This window comes from Macaca mulatta, chromosome 17 (genome assembly GCF_049350105.2).
Source record: "Macaca mulatta isolate MMU2019108-1 chromosome 17, T2T-MMU8v2.0, whole genome shotgun sequence".
Lineage (NCBI taxonomy): Eukaryota > Metazoa > Chordata > Mammalia > Primates > Cercopithecidae > Macaca > Macaca mulatta.
Window position 1 is genome coordinate 12,501,496 of NC_133422.1, and position 16,159 is coordinate 12,517,654.

At 34.7% G+C, this 16,159-nt stretch overlaps 1 protein-coding gene across 8 annotated transcripts in view; it reads left to right on the plus strand.

Moving 5' to 3' along the window:
• PDS5B (PDS5 cohesin associated factor B) overlaps positions 1-16,159 on the plus strand; it is a 189,311-nt gene that overhangs the window by 147,887 nt on the left and 25,265 nt on the right. For all 8 annotated transcript variants that reach the window (XM_015120857.3, XM_015120858.3, XM_015120861.3 and 5 more), the window contains exons 22-24: positions 4,180-4,248; positions 5,675-5,811; positions 9,030-9,153. In XM_015120857.3, the coding sequence (XP_014976343.1) occupies positions 4,180-4,248; positions 5,675-5,811; positions 9,030-9,153 (330 nt within the window). The remainder of the gene's footprint in view (positions 1-4,179; positions 4,249-5,674; positions 5,812-9,029; positions 9,154-16,159) is intronic.

Here is a 16,159-nt window from a genome sequence, read left to right on the forward strand (position 1 = left end):
ATTTCACATATGTACACATATACTTCAATTCTGTAATTCTATAGTTTTTAAACATAGCTCTTTGTTTTGCTGCAGAATTTGCTTGTCATTAAATCCTTGAAAAATCTTAATTATGTTAAGATTATATCTGTTAGGCTTATCATCTTGATCTCTTACAACTTTTGTCTACTTTTTTCTGTAAATTTCTGGTCAAATTTTATCTTGTACATATATTGCTTTTGATTGATAGACTTTTTGTATGAAAAGTTGTTGAGATAATATGAGGCTTCAGATGAGTTTATATTCTTCCAGAATTTTACTTTTGTTTCTATCAGGCAGTTAAGCCATTGTCAACATCACTTCCATCCAATGAAAATGAAAGTTTGGCTTCAGTTTTTCACAAGCTTGTTTTTTTTTTTCTGGTCACCTTATGTCTAGAGTATATTTGTCTGGGATCCACCCAGAAGTCCCGGTTGTTTAACAAGGACTTTACTTTTTAATGGGCTCAGGATTCTTAATCTTGTTCTTCCAGCTCTGTGACAGAAAAGCTTTGCTCAACTTCTCATCCCCCTTTCTTTCACTTTCAGAATCATTAATCGTCTATGTGAAAAAACTAATCTCATGCCAGACTCAAATCTTTTGCTTTCCCTCCTCATTTGAAACTTTGCCCTGCAAATTCTCACTGCTTTGGTAGTTGTCTATTCCCTTCAAACTGATTTTTAAAAAATATTTTGTCTAGCCTTTCCATTTGTTTTAGTATGAAAATTGGTTCAGAGCAACCTAGTCACATCTTGTCAGAAACAGAACTGCTCACCATTTTTAATCCATTAATTTGTCTTGTTTTATTGTATATTTGATATGTACAAAGGAATATATATAACATTTGTATAACATGTTTCGTAATACAGTGAACACCTATGAACTCTTAGTTCCTTAGAGTTCTTAGAGTTTTATTACTCTTCAATCCTTTCTGTTTGCTCCCTGTTCCTAGTATCTACTCTCTTGAATCTTGGGTTATTCTCTGACAACAACAAAATTTTCCACATACTTGTTTAGTTTTGCTTGTTCTTGAGGTTTCTAAGAATTATATCACACCCTATATAGTCTTGGAGGATTTGCCTTTATCACTCCACATTTGTTTTTAGGAATAATCTTTGTTACTAAATCTAACTGTGGTTCATTCATTTGTTACTCTATAATTTCACTGTGGAAAATACTATTTATTTATTCTTCTGGTAGATTGCGGAATACTTCCATTTCTTTACTCTTGGACAGTGCTGCTGTGAATGTTTCTGTTGAAGCCCCCTGCTACATATGAGCAAGAATTTCTCTAGGTTTTATTCCTATGAGTGAAGTTGATGAATCATAGTATATAGACATATTGAACTTTTCACTTTTTTCCAAATCATTTTCTATAATATTTGTTAAGACTTATTTTTCTATTAAGAAATCTGGCAATAATGTTATACTCTGTTGGTAGAAAATAATAGATACAGTATCTAATCTAATATAGCTCATTATAGTACCAATATGCATTTCTGTGGTTACTAATTAAGTTTATATGTCTAGTCACCCTTCATGTTGCCTACTTTCTGAAATTCCCTTTTGATGTATTTTACCTTTTATTCCCCTTGGTGCTTTTTTCCCATAGGTAATCTTTACCTACATTAATCTTCTATCTGGTGCACGTTATAATATCATCATGAAATGTGTAAAACCTCATTTATGTGTGTCTTTTCACTCCTTTATTGTGTCCTTTGATCCTTTGAACAAAAGTTATTGCTTTTTTTTTCTTTTTGAGATGGAGTCTCACTCACCCACGCTAGAGTGCAGTGGTACTATCTCGGCTCACTGCAACCTCCACTTCCCATATTCAATCCATTCTCCTGCCTCAGCCTCCCGAGTAGCTGGGACTACAGGCGCCCACCAACATGCCCGCCTAGTTTTTGTATTTTTAGTAGAGACGGGGTTTCACCATGTTGGCCAGACTGGTCTCGAACTCCTGAACTCACGTGATCCAGCCAGTTCAGCCTCCCAAAGTGCTGGGATTATAGGCGTGAGCCACCGTGCCCGGCCTGAACAAAAGTTACTACTTTTAATGTAGCTGTATTTATCATTATTCTTTTGTAGTTAATACTTTTTACATCTTGTTTAAGTAATCTTTTCCTACTCTAACGTCATGAAAATAGCCTCCCATATGTTCTTTTAAAAGTTCGAAGGTTTTCTTTTTTTACACACACAAAAATCAATCCGTCTGGAATTGATTTACTTGTTTTTTGTATGCTATGATATAAGGATTTCATTTTTGCTGCATCTTAGGGTTACCAAATTTCCCAGCACTGTTTTTTAAATATCTTACCATCTCCTAGTAATCTGCAGTGCTACCACTCATGTCTCCTATAGTGCCTCTGTTCTTTTCCATTGATTTGTTTGCCCTTCCACGAGATGTCTTTCCTTAAAGTCTTATAGTTTTCTCTAAAAAAAAATTTTTTAAATTTCTCTCATACAACTTTCGTTCGGCGCTAAATAAAGTTTTTAGGATTATGTTTTATGTTTATGATTGATGAGGTGAATTATTTGGTAGTTCTGATTTTATATCCATCTTTCTTGCTAAATTCTATTTTAATTATGTCAATTATAAAGAATGCCAGCTTTATTTTCTAATCCTTGCATATTTTATTTCTGTACATTTACTTACATTTTAGGTATTTATCCTTTTTCATCCTAACTTATCAGTTTTTGAAAGAGGTGTATTCACATCTTCTGCTGTGATGAAGTTTTCAATCTTCTGCTTTTAATCATGTTTGTTCTGGTTTATTTTGTTATTCTGCTAGTTGTATAAACGTTCGTGAATTTTATATTTTATTTGGTGTTGTAAGATAAAATATATCAGTATCCCATTTAAGTCCATATCCTCTTCAGTGCTTTTCATCTTGACTGGTATGTTTTTCCATCCCATAATTTTCAGATTTCATATGTCATTTGTTTTTGTTGTATCTTTTGTGGCTTTATTATTTATAAATCTACCTGATAGTCTCTGTTGTTTCTGGTAGTATCTGATAGTTTCTTATTTATGTAAGGTTTTTGTTTTCATTTTTCTTTGTATTTGTAGTAGTTTATATTAATTTAGTTTTTTCTTGTGAATTAAATATTTTAGTGTTATCTTTGAGTAATTCTTTCAACATGGATTGTAATTTGGAAACTTTCTGTCTTGAATTCTAGTGTTCATTCTTCAGTACTGTTTCTTGGATATTAGAATTCTGTGTTTCAAGTCATTTGAAAAATCAGAGCATCGTTTTTTTGGCATCTGGTCTTGCAGCTGAGAAATCTGAAGTTTATTTTTTATTCCTTTTGGTAGTTTCTCTATGGAAACTTTTGGGATCTTGACATCCTTAGTTAGAAATTTCGTCACAGTGTACCTAATATGATTCCTTTTTCATTATTTTTACTTCATACTTTGAAGGCACTTCTCAACGGAAGAAATGAGTCCTAAACTGTATGTGAATCTGTAGCTCTTTGTGTTTGAGGGAGTTTGCCTTTTATATGTTAGGGCTACCTGTTTGTTGCCAGAGGGTTACCTGAGGTGATATTCAATTACTGTACCTTGTCATGAGGGTAAAAATGGGATCTCAAGTGTTCCAAGATTGGTTCAGCTCTTTTGCCATCTGATTTTAATTTCCTGGTTACTACTGTAAACACCTATTTACTAGTACTTACACATGATCACTTCAGGATTAGTTTGGGGTTGTGCTGAAAGCAAAAACAAACCCCTCCAGCTCAAGATTTTTTTTTTTTTTTTTTTTTTAAATACCTTTCCTCTTGTTTAAGAGGTACACCTTTTGGCTCCTTTTTTTTTTTTTTTTTCCTTTTAAGTCCTAGTTTTTGCCACCTGCATTAAATAATTGAATCTCAAAAGGGGCTAAATAAGGGAGTGATGTGTAAGAAGTTAGAGTTAGTCCCACCACACACCTAGAAAGAACCAATCGTGATGGATCTGTAAGTGCTGTACATCGGTGCTAGTGAAGGTATGCCTTTCAACCTTTTTTTTTTTTTTTTTTTAAAGTAAATAGGGTTAGATGAGGTACTTTAGTCATATATAACAAATGTCACTGCAGAAGGTACAGATTTCATTCATTTTCTAAGTGCTAATTGAAAAGGAGGATTCATATGTATGTTTTAAAGTCCTTTTTTTTTTTTAAGCTTCCAGGGAAAAAGACAACTAAACTTTGGGTTCCAGATGAAGAAGTATCTCCTGAGACAATGGTCAAAGTGAGTAATATGCATAGATCTATTGATTTGAATATAGTTACCATATTGTAATATTTGAGATATTAAAATTTCTATTGCAGAGATATTAAAATCACTCAAGTATTTATGTTTACTGTATGACATCTCATGTGCTGTGAGACTATAGGGTAATAATGAGAAAGCTGGGATTTTGTGGACAGCTGCACATAATCTAATTTGAGGGGAAAAAAAGATTTGAAAGCTGCTTCCCTGATGGCAAAAGGCAGTGCTAGTTTTTGTGGACTTTCCTCCATTCTGTAAAGATGATAATTCAGATTTTAAACCTGTTCATCTTTTCCATGGGATTTAATAAAACTTTTTATTTCTAAAAAATTCAGCCTATAATTTATTGAATCAGGAGTTTTATAAGATTGCTCATCATTGGTATAGACTTGATTTATTAAAACCATCTATGGCCTGTAATGTAGACCTCATCTCAATCCACTACTAAGATGTGAAGGCCAAGAATAAATATATTAAATATTGTTATTTTCTAGCTGTAATTTCTTATAAACCCTTCGCGCGCGCACGTGTGTGTGTGTGTGTGTGTGTGTGTGTGTGTGTATTTATAGTTTGTATTACGAACTACCTTTTCACATTGTTCTGGCTTGAGGTTATGATGCTAGTTTTGCAGACTCGTACAGTAGCCCCACCTTTACATCAATGAATGATGCTTGATACTTTGAGCCTCAGTATAAACCTGTTTTTCTCGGCATTGGTCTCAAGCTGCAGTTTTTGTATACTTGAAAGCAACACTGGACTAGAAAGTAGGCCACTTACCAACTTACCGGTTGGTAGGCATACTTACCAACTGGCCAGGAAAGAGATCGTCAGTGTTTGCCGTGAGCCAGACACTATTGAAGACCCTCTTAGCGTCTGAGCCTTAGCTCTGTAAAAAGCTGAGATAATATGTGAAAGATAATTTGTACATCATTTTAAAAAGAGATGTACTTGTTCAAAAGAATTCTTGGAAACATTAAAGGAAGTAATGGTGTAAAAATACTTTAAGTACTTCATAATTATAAAATGTAGAACAAATATGAGTGGTATCATTTTTTAGACAGAAGAGATTAAATGTAATTAGTAGTTGGGAACTTAACTTTTCTGATTAGAGAGGTTAAGCATGATTTTACTGTATTTTCCAAAGGATCAAATGCATGTTGGGAAAACATTTTAAAACAGCAAATAACGAACTAGTCTTTAGTCAAATCATTCTTTTGCCATTTTCTTGGAGGTCTGAAACATCTTTAATTTAAAACATTTAAGATTATCTTCATATATACAGAAAAGAATTTTTTTCTTTTCTTAAGAAGCATCCACTAAATACATTTTATTTTTTTAAAAAGTTGATACAGAAATTCTTTCAAAATGTACCAATGTTTTATTTGTTGACTTGTCTCTTAAATAGATTCAGGCTATTAAAATGATGGTTCGATGGCTACTTGGAATGAAAAATAATCACAGTAAATCAGGAACTTCTACCTTAAGATTACTGACAACAATATTGCATAGTGATGGAGACTTGACAGAACAGGGGAAAATTAGGTATGCATTTACTATTTCACAGTTCTTTGGATTGCACAGTATTTCAACTCTTGGTGTAACTGTTGAATGGTGCTGTTTGCTTTTTTAAAAAAAATAATTAGAATTGCTTTGTACATGTTCACATATTTTTACTGGAATGTGCTTTTGTATAGTGGTTATTTTACAGTGGCTGTCACATGTCTGGTGCAGGGTTCTAGTATACGTTGTATATATTTTAAACAATAGATTCTTACATTTTAGAATATCTCATATGAAAGTGTGTGTACACCAGTCAATAACTGGTGTTTTACATTCTTGTTAAACATATAAGGGGAAACAACAGACTGAGTGGAAGGCAACTTACTGAATCTATTTCCAGAAGTGTAAGTAAATGCATACTTTAAAAATGTACTTGAAGTAAATTATTGAAAATGAACACTTTTTTTTTTGTTATTTTATTTTGTTTCATTTTCTTTGAAAGATGTAGTATAGAGTAGTGATTGAAAACTGCTGGACTCTGGAGCCTGGATTCAAATTCTGGCTCCACCACTTACTAGTCAGGTGAACTTCAGTAAGTTGCTTTAACTTCTTGGTCCCTCAGTTTCCTTATCCATAAAGTAGAGGTAATAATTATGTGTACCTGGTTCATCTAGCTGTTATGATATAACTAAATAAGTTAGTATACCTAAGGCATTTAAAACACTACTTAGCACATAATAATTAGAAGCATTGATGATAGTAGTAGTTATTATGTCAGTGTTAGTTGAAATTTACAGGTTTATCCTCTGTGTAAATCAAATGCCATTTAGTGCCCCTCCTTGGTAATACGAAATAGGAGAATAGCTCTGTGCTCCTTGGTATATCTAAATGCTTTAATAAGAAAACATAGAAAGATGACTGCCAGCTGCCTTCTGCCTTTCCATCTTTGTATGTTTTGCTTATACTGTATTCTTTGCATAGAATGTTAAGAGAAGCACATCCTTCTCAAACAAAACATATAAAAAAACTTGGTAAACTATTCATTCTGCATATACAATTGATCTGTTTACTTTCTTTTATTCTAATTAATCTATTCTGTTTTCATTTCTCTATACCCATAATTTATATACGCCAGTGTTTAGGAGTTACAAATAAGTATGTTTTCATTTAAAATTTTTGCTGAATTTGAAATAATTTTGTATTGATCAGCTCAGCCTGGTAGAAATTTTTCTCAGTGTTAATACGTTTTGCCTTATAAATCAATTTATTAGTTATATTATTTTATACTTCTTATTTGGCCAATTATATTCAGCTATATAAACTTTTATCAGAGAGGCAAAATACTTTGGTGATTTACAACATTCAGGCAGATTGAAGACACACTACACAGGTTCAAATTGAGGTTCCACCATTTATCAGCTGCTTTTATTTATCAGCAAGTTATTTAACTTCTACGTGTCTTAGATTCTTCATCTGTAAAATGAGGATAGCAATAGTATCTCCTTATAGAGTTCATGTATATGTATTAAAATATGTAATGTAATTGGAATAATACCCAGTATATAATGTCACTTAAGCTGGTTTTTATGGAACCCATATGACATTCAGAAATATTTAGGGGCAGCATAGAGTTGGAATAAGAATTATTTCTGGTAGAGACGTAACAGATGGAGTCTTGGGAGTTGGTAGGTGGGGGTCTCTGTCCTTTCCTTAAGTAGGAAGCTTGCATTCCTGTTTAAGCAACAGTGATTTTTTGTGTTTACACCTTAAACTTTTATGTAAGATTTGATTTGAAGAAAAGTTTCCTCTGCTTAATAAAGCTGAAAACAACAAAACAAAAAAAGTTTACTAGGTTAAATAGAAACCCCTGGTCTAGATGGGAAGTTTTAAGGATGGATACACAGGAAGCATCTGTTGCCCACATCTGTGAGGAAAACATCCAACAGGTGGTTTATACTCTCTGCACTAAGAACTATGATTTACTGATTATTAGCTACTTGGAATATTGTTGTTGATGAGATGAGACACACGTTTGAGACAAAGTCTTACAACTTTAGAACCTTACTAATGTTGGCTAGCATCCAGTCAATATTTTTACATGGCCAACTAGATTATTAAGTCTTGGAAAACTAAGACTGTGTCTTTTATTTTAAATACCCCGCAGTGCTATATGTACACAATAGACATAGATTTGTTGCATGGATGTTGAATAACAGTCTTTTACTATAGAGCTACAAAGGGGATTCTATTTAAGGAGTTACAACTTCTCCCTCCTTATATTTGTTCAAGATCCCCTTTATTTCAGCTAATATATCACTATATTAGGAAGGATTGTTTAGACGTATTTACTAGTCTGGAATTCTATGAATTGTGCTTCATTTTAGCAGTTTTCTCTCCTTGAACTTAAAAAGAGCCTCATGGTAATATTTGAGAAGTTGAATTCTAGCTAAGAATAGTAATGTTTCCTCACCACACCTGCTTTCATTCTTCTTCTTTCGTGCTTAGCACAGTAGTTGTGGTTGATTTATTAGCAAGCTAGAACATATTTGGTGCCTCATCTATACATAAACGTATCTCCAACAAAATCCATAGAAGAATACATAAAACCTAACAACTAAACATACAGACAGATTTCTTCTGTGCTTGACTAAGACCTGTTTTATTTAGAATGAGGGAATTAAATGACTTGAGTGACGCTAGCATTGACTTATGTTTAAAAGAAGAATTTTGTAGTATTAGAAAACTTCTTCCAAAGTTAAATGAGCATAATATGGTGTTCAGTATCACTAAATTATTTTCTGTCTTAGTCTGCTCAGACTACTGTAATAAAATACCATGCTTATAAACAACAGAAATTTATATCTCACAGTTCTGGAGGCCGGGAAATCCAAGATCAGGGTGCCAGCATGGTTGGGTTCTGGTAAGGGCCCTCTCCAGGGTTGCAGACTGCTGACTTCTTGCTGTGTCCTCAGATGGCAGAAGTGGTAAACAAGCCCTCTCAGGCCACTTTTTAAAGGCACTAATCGCATTCATGAGGGTTTCCCACAATGACCTAATCACCTTCACAAAGGCCCCACCTCCTAATACTATCTCCTAGGTCCTTGCATTTCAACATAGGAATTTTGGGGGACGCAAACATTCAGATCACAGCATTTTTTTTAAACTTTTTTTGGCCAGAATTTTTAATAAAATTAGATGTATAGAACATTTTGTACAAACATTTCAAATTCTAATCTATTTTCATTCTACTCATTTTTCAGTAAACCAGATATGTCACGTCTGAGACTTGCTGCTGGGAGTGCTATTGTGAAGCTGGCACAAGAACCCTGTTACCATGAAATCATCACATTAGAACAATATCAGCTATGCGCATTAGCTATCAATGTAAGGAAATGGCTATGTACAACTACGTTAGAAGGTCTTTGACTTTTAGGAAGGAAAAAAATCCACTGTCATACGTAGATTAAAATCTTGAATGTTTATGGTTGGTTTGTTTTTGAAAAATTTATGCATGAGAAACATCTCAGAGTTCTGAAACTGTCATTTGAGTTTTGGGTCGCTAACATAGTACAGTTGGTCTTCTTATTTGTAATAGTTTTCTATAATGTTATCATAGGCATTCATTTAGCAGATACTGAACAATTGCTCTTAGGAGAAGTCACAGAATAGATTCCTTCAAGCCCCTGGCCACAACATTTTCATCATCCAGTTAATGTACAACCTTGTTTTATGTATGTTTCTGTTTAAAGACTATTTATTATATATAGTCGTCTCATTAACACTGAACTCATAGCCAACAACACTGTAACTCATACCTGAACAAAGCTTATCTAGTACACACATTTTCTCTGTAAGGAATATCAGAACCTTCTTGTGCTTTGGAACGCCAGACAGCAGTTCATCACTATGCTTGTGCTTTGAAACACCAGACAGTACTTCATCATGAACTAACAAAAACATCAACCACAAAACTGTGACCTCAAAAAGGACAGTTTACATATGAAAGCTGAAACGAAGGCACGGTGTTGCCTTCTTTGACATTAGCTGGGAATGTACACATCTGGCTACTTACATTTTTTGCTGCTTTGTGTATTTACTTTGCAAATGACCAAAAAATTGCTTCAAGTATTAATTTTGGTGTTACAAATAAATTTTAATGAGTATGCAAATTTCTAAAGATAGAATCCACAAATAGTGAAGACTGACTGTATGTATTCAGTTCCTGAAAGGAAAACAACAGTATAGAAGTTTATAGTTTATATGACATAGAACTAATTTCAGGTTAGAAGCATTCCTTATTACTCGGTGAGTTAAGTTTTCAGATTATGAGCAGTAAAATTTTCAGATTCCTATTCCAGTTTTATGGATTTCTTGTTAGAGTAACTTTATATTTGGACTGTACAACTTTAGAAGTCTTTAGCATCATTGAGAAAAGTAAAAAGGGGTTTCACATTAGTAAATAAAATAATTTCAGTACGAGTTTTTCATTAATAATTTGGTTATTTTACACTTAAGTTTTTCTGTTCTTTTCCAAGCAGTCTTAATAATTTACTTCAGTCATCATTGTAATTCTTCATTCCCACCCTTTATTCTAGTACGTATTTTTAAATTGCCACTTATGTATAACTCTCTAGACGCAAACAATCATCTATTTTTAAACTGTAATCATTTTTGTCAAATGATTTGTCAAGACTGGTACTTCAGTCTTTTAAAAACAGCTATTTCAGCCGGGCGCGGTGGCTCAAGCCTGTAATCCCAGCACTTTGGGAGGCCGAGACGGGTGGATCACGAGGTCAAGAGATCGAGACCATCCTGGCTAACCCGGTGAAACCCTGTCTCTACTAAAAAATACAAAAAACTAGCCGGGCGAGGTGGCAGGCGCCTGTAGTCCCAGCTACTCAGGAGACTGAGGCAGGAGAATGTCGTAAACCCGGGAGGCGGAGCTTGCAGTGAGCTGAGATCCGGCCACTGCACTCCAGCCTGGGCGACAGAGCGAGACTCCGTCTCGAAAAAAAAAAAAAAAAGGCAGCTATTTCAAATTCTGTTAATGATTTTCGTTTTATTGTTCAGACAAAACCATTTAAGAAATAATATTTGGGGGCCGGGTGCGGTGGCTCACACCTGTAATCCCAGCACTTTGGGAGGCTGCGGCGTGTGGATCATGAGGTCAGGGGTTCGAGACCAGCCTGACCAACATGGTGAAACCCCATCTCTACTAATAATACAAAAAATTAGCCGGGCATGGTGGCACGCACCTGTAATCCCAGCTACTCAGGAGGCTGAGGCGGGAGAATCGCTTGAACTGGGGAGGCAGAGGTTGCAGTGAGTCGAGGTTGCGCCATTGCACTCCAGCCTGGGCGACAGAGTGAGACTCCATCTCAAAAAAAAAAAAAAAAAAAAGAATTTTGGGGAGCCCATAACTTCCTTGGTTTAGTTTCCCTGCTTAATTGTTGGAGATAATCTTATAAGAACCTGAAAATTGTTTAAAAAGTATCTATTACATTTCTTAGAAGAAAGCAACATGTGTAATTATTTTATTAAATTGGTAAGACTTACAGTCTATCAGGTTCTTGGTATGATATTTCTTAGAGCATTTGCTGCTATCATTATTGAAGTGGAAATATTTAAAAAACACAAAGTATAGAAATACAAGAAATGGACTTTATTGGAAACTTACAGTATTTAAGAAGTATGTGCCAGCCATTAGGTAAATGTCTACTATGAGTAAAAAGCATCCACAGTTACTGACTTCTAAGGACTTCCTTTCCAGCACAATATTTGTTATATATTGCCACCTCAAGCACCAAATTCCCAAGGTGAAAGTTCAAATGGCCTGAACTTTAAGATTGTTTTGGAATTCTCTTGACTATGGAACATGTGTCAGTGGTTAAAAATGAGTTACTAGCATCTTCTCACAACTTAAAAACATATCAAATTACCCTATTTTAAACAAAACTTTTCTCTAATTATGTTCTTCCTTTACATCACTTGCCCATCTCCTCTTTTTAAAACTCCAAACCTCAAGAAAGAATAATCTCTCTTTGTCTCTCTTACTCTCTTATCCTGTCTTCTCTACTCATATTTTGTCATTTGCCTTCATTGTTTTCCAAAAATGTCCTGTTGAAGTCCTCAAGTCCAATGATACTGGGCTTCATTATCCTATTTATATTATTTGACACAACTCATTACTCCTTTATTCTTAAAACTGTCTTATTTGGTTTCTGTCTCTTGATTATTGCTTTACTTATCTGATTACATTTTCTGGCTCGTCCTCTTTTTTTTTTTTTTTTTTTTTTAAATGTATGTGTTTTATGAGGATCTATCTAGGATCAACTTCTTTACTTATTCAATCTTCTTTGGCCGTCTCATCATCTGTGTAAGTGACTCTTAAATCAGCAACCTGAGTTTTTTTCAAGACTCGGGTCCTACTTCAAATGCTAAACAGAAGTTTTATACTTTTATGTTCTGTGAATATAATCTTGAGATAAATTTGTAATATTTCCCAGATCTAGTCTTTCTTGACATGTAGAGCCTATATAAGTGTTAAATAAATCTGAATGACATTTCTTATACCTAAAAGCATGGTTTATATTTGACTGTTGTCTTGTCCTTACACCTTGTTGCAAAGTACAGATAATTCTGTCCTTTGATATCCATTATATAATTTTTATTCATACTTTCTTGACCATTCTTATTGCTGCAATCATCATTAGCTCTCACCAAGACTGTTGTGAATCTTTTTTATTGTTGGTAAATTTCCGTAATTACAGGTATGATCATGTCATTCCTCTGTTCAAAAAATATTTAGGAGGTTTATACTTGTAAAAATAACTGCACATATTTTACAGCCTGGTGTTTGAGTCCCTCTAGCCTGGTGTTTGAGTCCCTCTAATATTTTAACCCGAATATACACTTAAAAATCTTGTTGAGCACACTCTCCTTTACTTAACCTCATTTCATGTAGCTGAACAGCTTTTTTTCTTTTATGTGCCTTGTACTTTGCTTCCTTTAATTTTCTCCTTACTCCCATTTCCACACATCCAACCTAACCCTTCCTTCAAGTCAGCGCTCAGACACAACCTTCTTTACAAAACTCGCTCTGATTCTTTTAGCTGGAAGAAGTCTTTGATTTCCTATGGATTTTTTCTGCAGTCCTCTGATACATACAAGACTATGCTTTGTGCTTTGCTACATGTACTTTATTTCTTGAGTTGAGGCTCTTTAAATGCACTATTGTATCTGGGAGGCGGCTGTTATGTACTTGAACAGAAAGTACATTTGCAAAAATTTAATAAAACTATGAATTTTAACAATAATTGCTTAGATATTTTAGAACTTGGAATTCAGTTCACGAAAAATTTACTCTGTACTTCTGTGTGTTGTACATTGTTCTAAGTTCTGGAAATACAAAGATGAGTAAGTCATGGTTGTAGCCCAAAGAAGCTAACAATCTCTTAGGAGAACAGAGAATAGAGTTGTATCAATAATACAATGAGATACACAAAGTAATTGAACGATTTACATGGAATTAATGGTAGTTTTGAGGATACTTTGTACTAAAAAAAAGCTACTAAAAGTGAATTTACTTAAGCTGCAGACTAAAGTTAATTTCATAGTCAGTAGTGAATAAAAGCTTTGATTGGAACTTTATCTTGGGGGGGAACTTTGTAGTATTAGACACCATCTGTTTTTTTCCTATGTTTAACCAATTATATACAGTATTTGCTTTTTGGGGGGTACATTTTTTTCAGATAAAATTGTATTACCCTATTCTTTATTTCCCATTTCACTTTTGTAATACCGGTCAAAAGGATAATCATCTTTGCAGAAAAACATTTGAAGACTTCCTCAGTTCCCAGTAGCGCTTTTTATACTTAATTATTCACATGATTCTCTTGAAGTTCGTGTGTGTGTGTCATCATTCCTGCCAGTTTTCTCTTCTTCAGTTATTATTTGTGTTAGTGGAGTTGCCTATGATTTCCCAGTTATCTAACATCACTTTGATGACTTTTTGAAAACCTGCTACTTGTGTGATGATTCAAGGGTTGACACTGCAGTTAACTTGTATTGTTGCATCCTGAATGATTAGTCAGAGAGGGACAAAAACCTGTACTTGATTGGGATTTTAATGAATGACCTGCTCATTTGTGAATACGCTTGTGATATGTGGATTTTTACTTACCCAGTTTGTAATTGGGTATTTTCATAATAAATAATTCTATAACAGAGACTCTTCTCTGTGGGACTGAGGGCAGGGTGAGTTAACATTAACTTTGTTTTGTTGAATACGAGGGTAGATAATTGTTTCTGTGAAAACTAGACTGCTTTTTCCCCTTCCCTCCCCACAGCTAGTTTTTACCCCCCGCCCCAAGATGGAGTCTTGCTCTGTCGCCCAGGCTGGAGTACAGTGGCGCAATGTCAGCTCAGTGTAACCTCCGCCTCCCGGGTTCAAGCATTTCTCCTGCTTCAGCCTCCCAAGTAGCTGGTATTACAGGCAACCGCCACCACACCTGGCTAATTTTTGTATTTTCAGTAGAGACAGGGCTTCACCATGTTGGCCAGGCTGGTCTCAAACTCCTGACCTCAGGTGATCCACTTGCCTTGGCCTCCCAAAATGGCTGAGGCGTGAGCCACTGCGCCCGGCCTCTGTGTGTGTGTGTGTGTGTGTGTGTTTTAAACTTTAGGTTCGGGGTATATGTACAGGTTTGTTATATAGGTAAATTGTTGAGTCACAGGGGTTTGGTGTACAGATTATTTCATCATCCAGGTAATAAGCGTAGTACCCAAAAAGTAGTTTTTCCATCTTCACCCTCCTCCTACCCTCCACCCTCAAGAAGGCTTTGGTGTCTGTTGTTCTTTTCTTTGTGTTCATGTGTACTCAATGTTTAGCTCCCACTTACAAGTGAGAACAGCAGTAGTTGGTTTTCTGTTCCTTTATTCGCTAAAGATAATGGCCTCCAGCTCCATCCATGTTGCTGCAAAAAGCGCATGTAGTATTCCATGGTGTATCCGTATCACAGTTTCTTTATCCAGTCTACGGTTGATGGACGTTTATATTGATTCTGTGTCTTTGCTGTTGTGAATAGGGCTGCAGTGAACATATACATACATACATGTACCTTCATGGTAGAAATGATTTATAGTCCTTTGGGTATATACCCAGTAACAGGATTGCTATGTCAAATGGTAGTCCTGTTTTCAGTTTTTTGAGAAATCACCAAACTGCTTTCCACAATGGCTAAACTAATTTACGTTCCCACCAACAGTGTATTAGTGTTACCCTTTCTCCACAGTCTCACCAGCATCTGTTATTTTTTGGCTTTCTATTAATAGCCATTCTGACTGATACGAGATGGTATCTCATGGTTTTGATTTGCATATCCCTAATGATTAATGATGTTGAACATTTTTTCATATGCTTGTTGGCTGTGTGTATATCTTCTTTTGAAAACTGTCTGTTTATGTCCTTTGCCCACTTTTTAATGGAGTTGTTTGGTTTTTGTTTGTTAATTTATTTAAGTTTCTTATAGATTCTGGATATTAGACTTTTGCTGGATGCATAGTTTGCAAAAATTTTCTCCCATTCTGTTGTTTGTCTGTTTATTCTGTTGATCGTTTGTTTCTTTTGCTGTACAGAAGCTCTTTAGTTTAGACTACTTCTCTAAAAGTAGATGTTTGGTATTTTGATAAACTGAAATTTAAATGAAATGAAAGAAGATATATAAAATAAGGATTTAAAGATAAGAGCAAGACGTTATGACCAAGATTTTTGGGGAAGATAAACAAAGTAAATGATCATTCTGGATGAAGAAATTGTTAACAACAGTAAGAAACACACCATACTGTATTTAACTGGTGGAGCATAAGGTGTAATCATGAAGGTCTTTGTAGGTCATATAGAAAAGTTTGAACTTTTCCCTATGCAGTAGTCTCTCCTATCTGTGGTTTAGCTTTTCCAGAATAAGATATTTTAAGAACAAGGGAGACCACATTCACATAACATTTATTATAGTATATTGTTATACTTGTTCTATCTTATTATTAGTTATTGTTAATTTATTGCTGTGCCTAATTTATAAATTAAACTATCATAGGTACATATGTATAGAAAAACACATATATAGGATTTGGTGCTATCCTCAGTTTCAGGCATCCACTGTGGGTCTTGGAATGTATCCTTCACTGATAAGGGGAAACTCCTGTCTTTCAGAAAAACTTCTGGTCATCTGTGTGCCAGGTTTTGTGTTAGGCTTAGAGAGGTAAAGGTAATTCTTTTCTGCAAGGAACAAGTACCGATGGGTAAGACAAACATTTAAACCAGTCATTTTAATACTTTATACTAAATGCTGTGCTGGAGATAAGTACAGAATGCTAAGAGCACAGAGGTGGG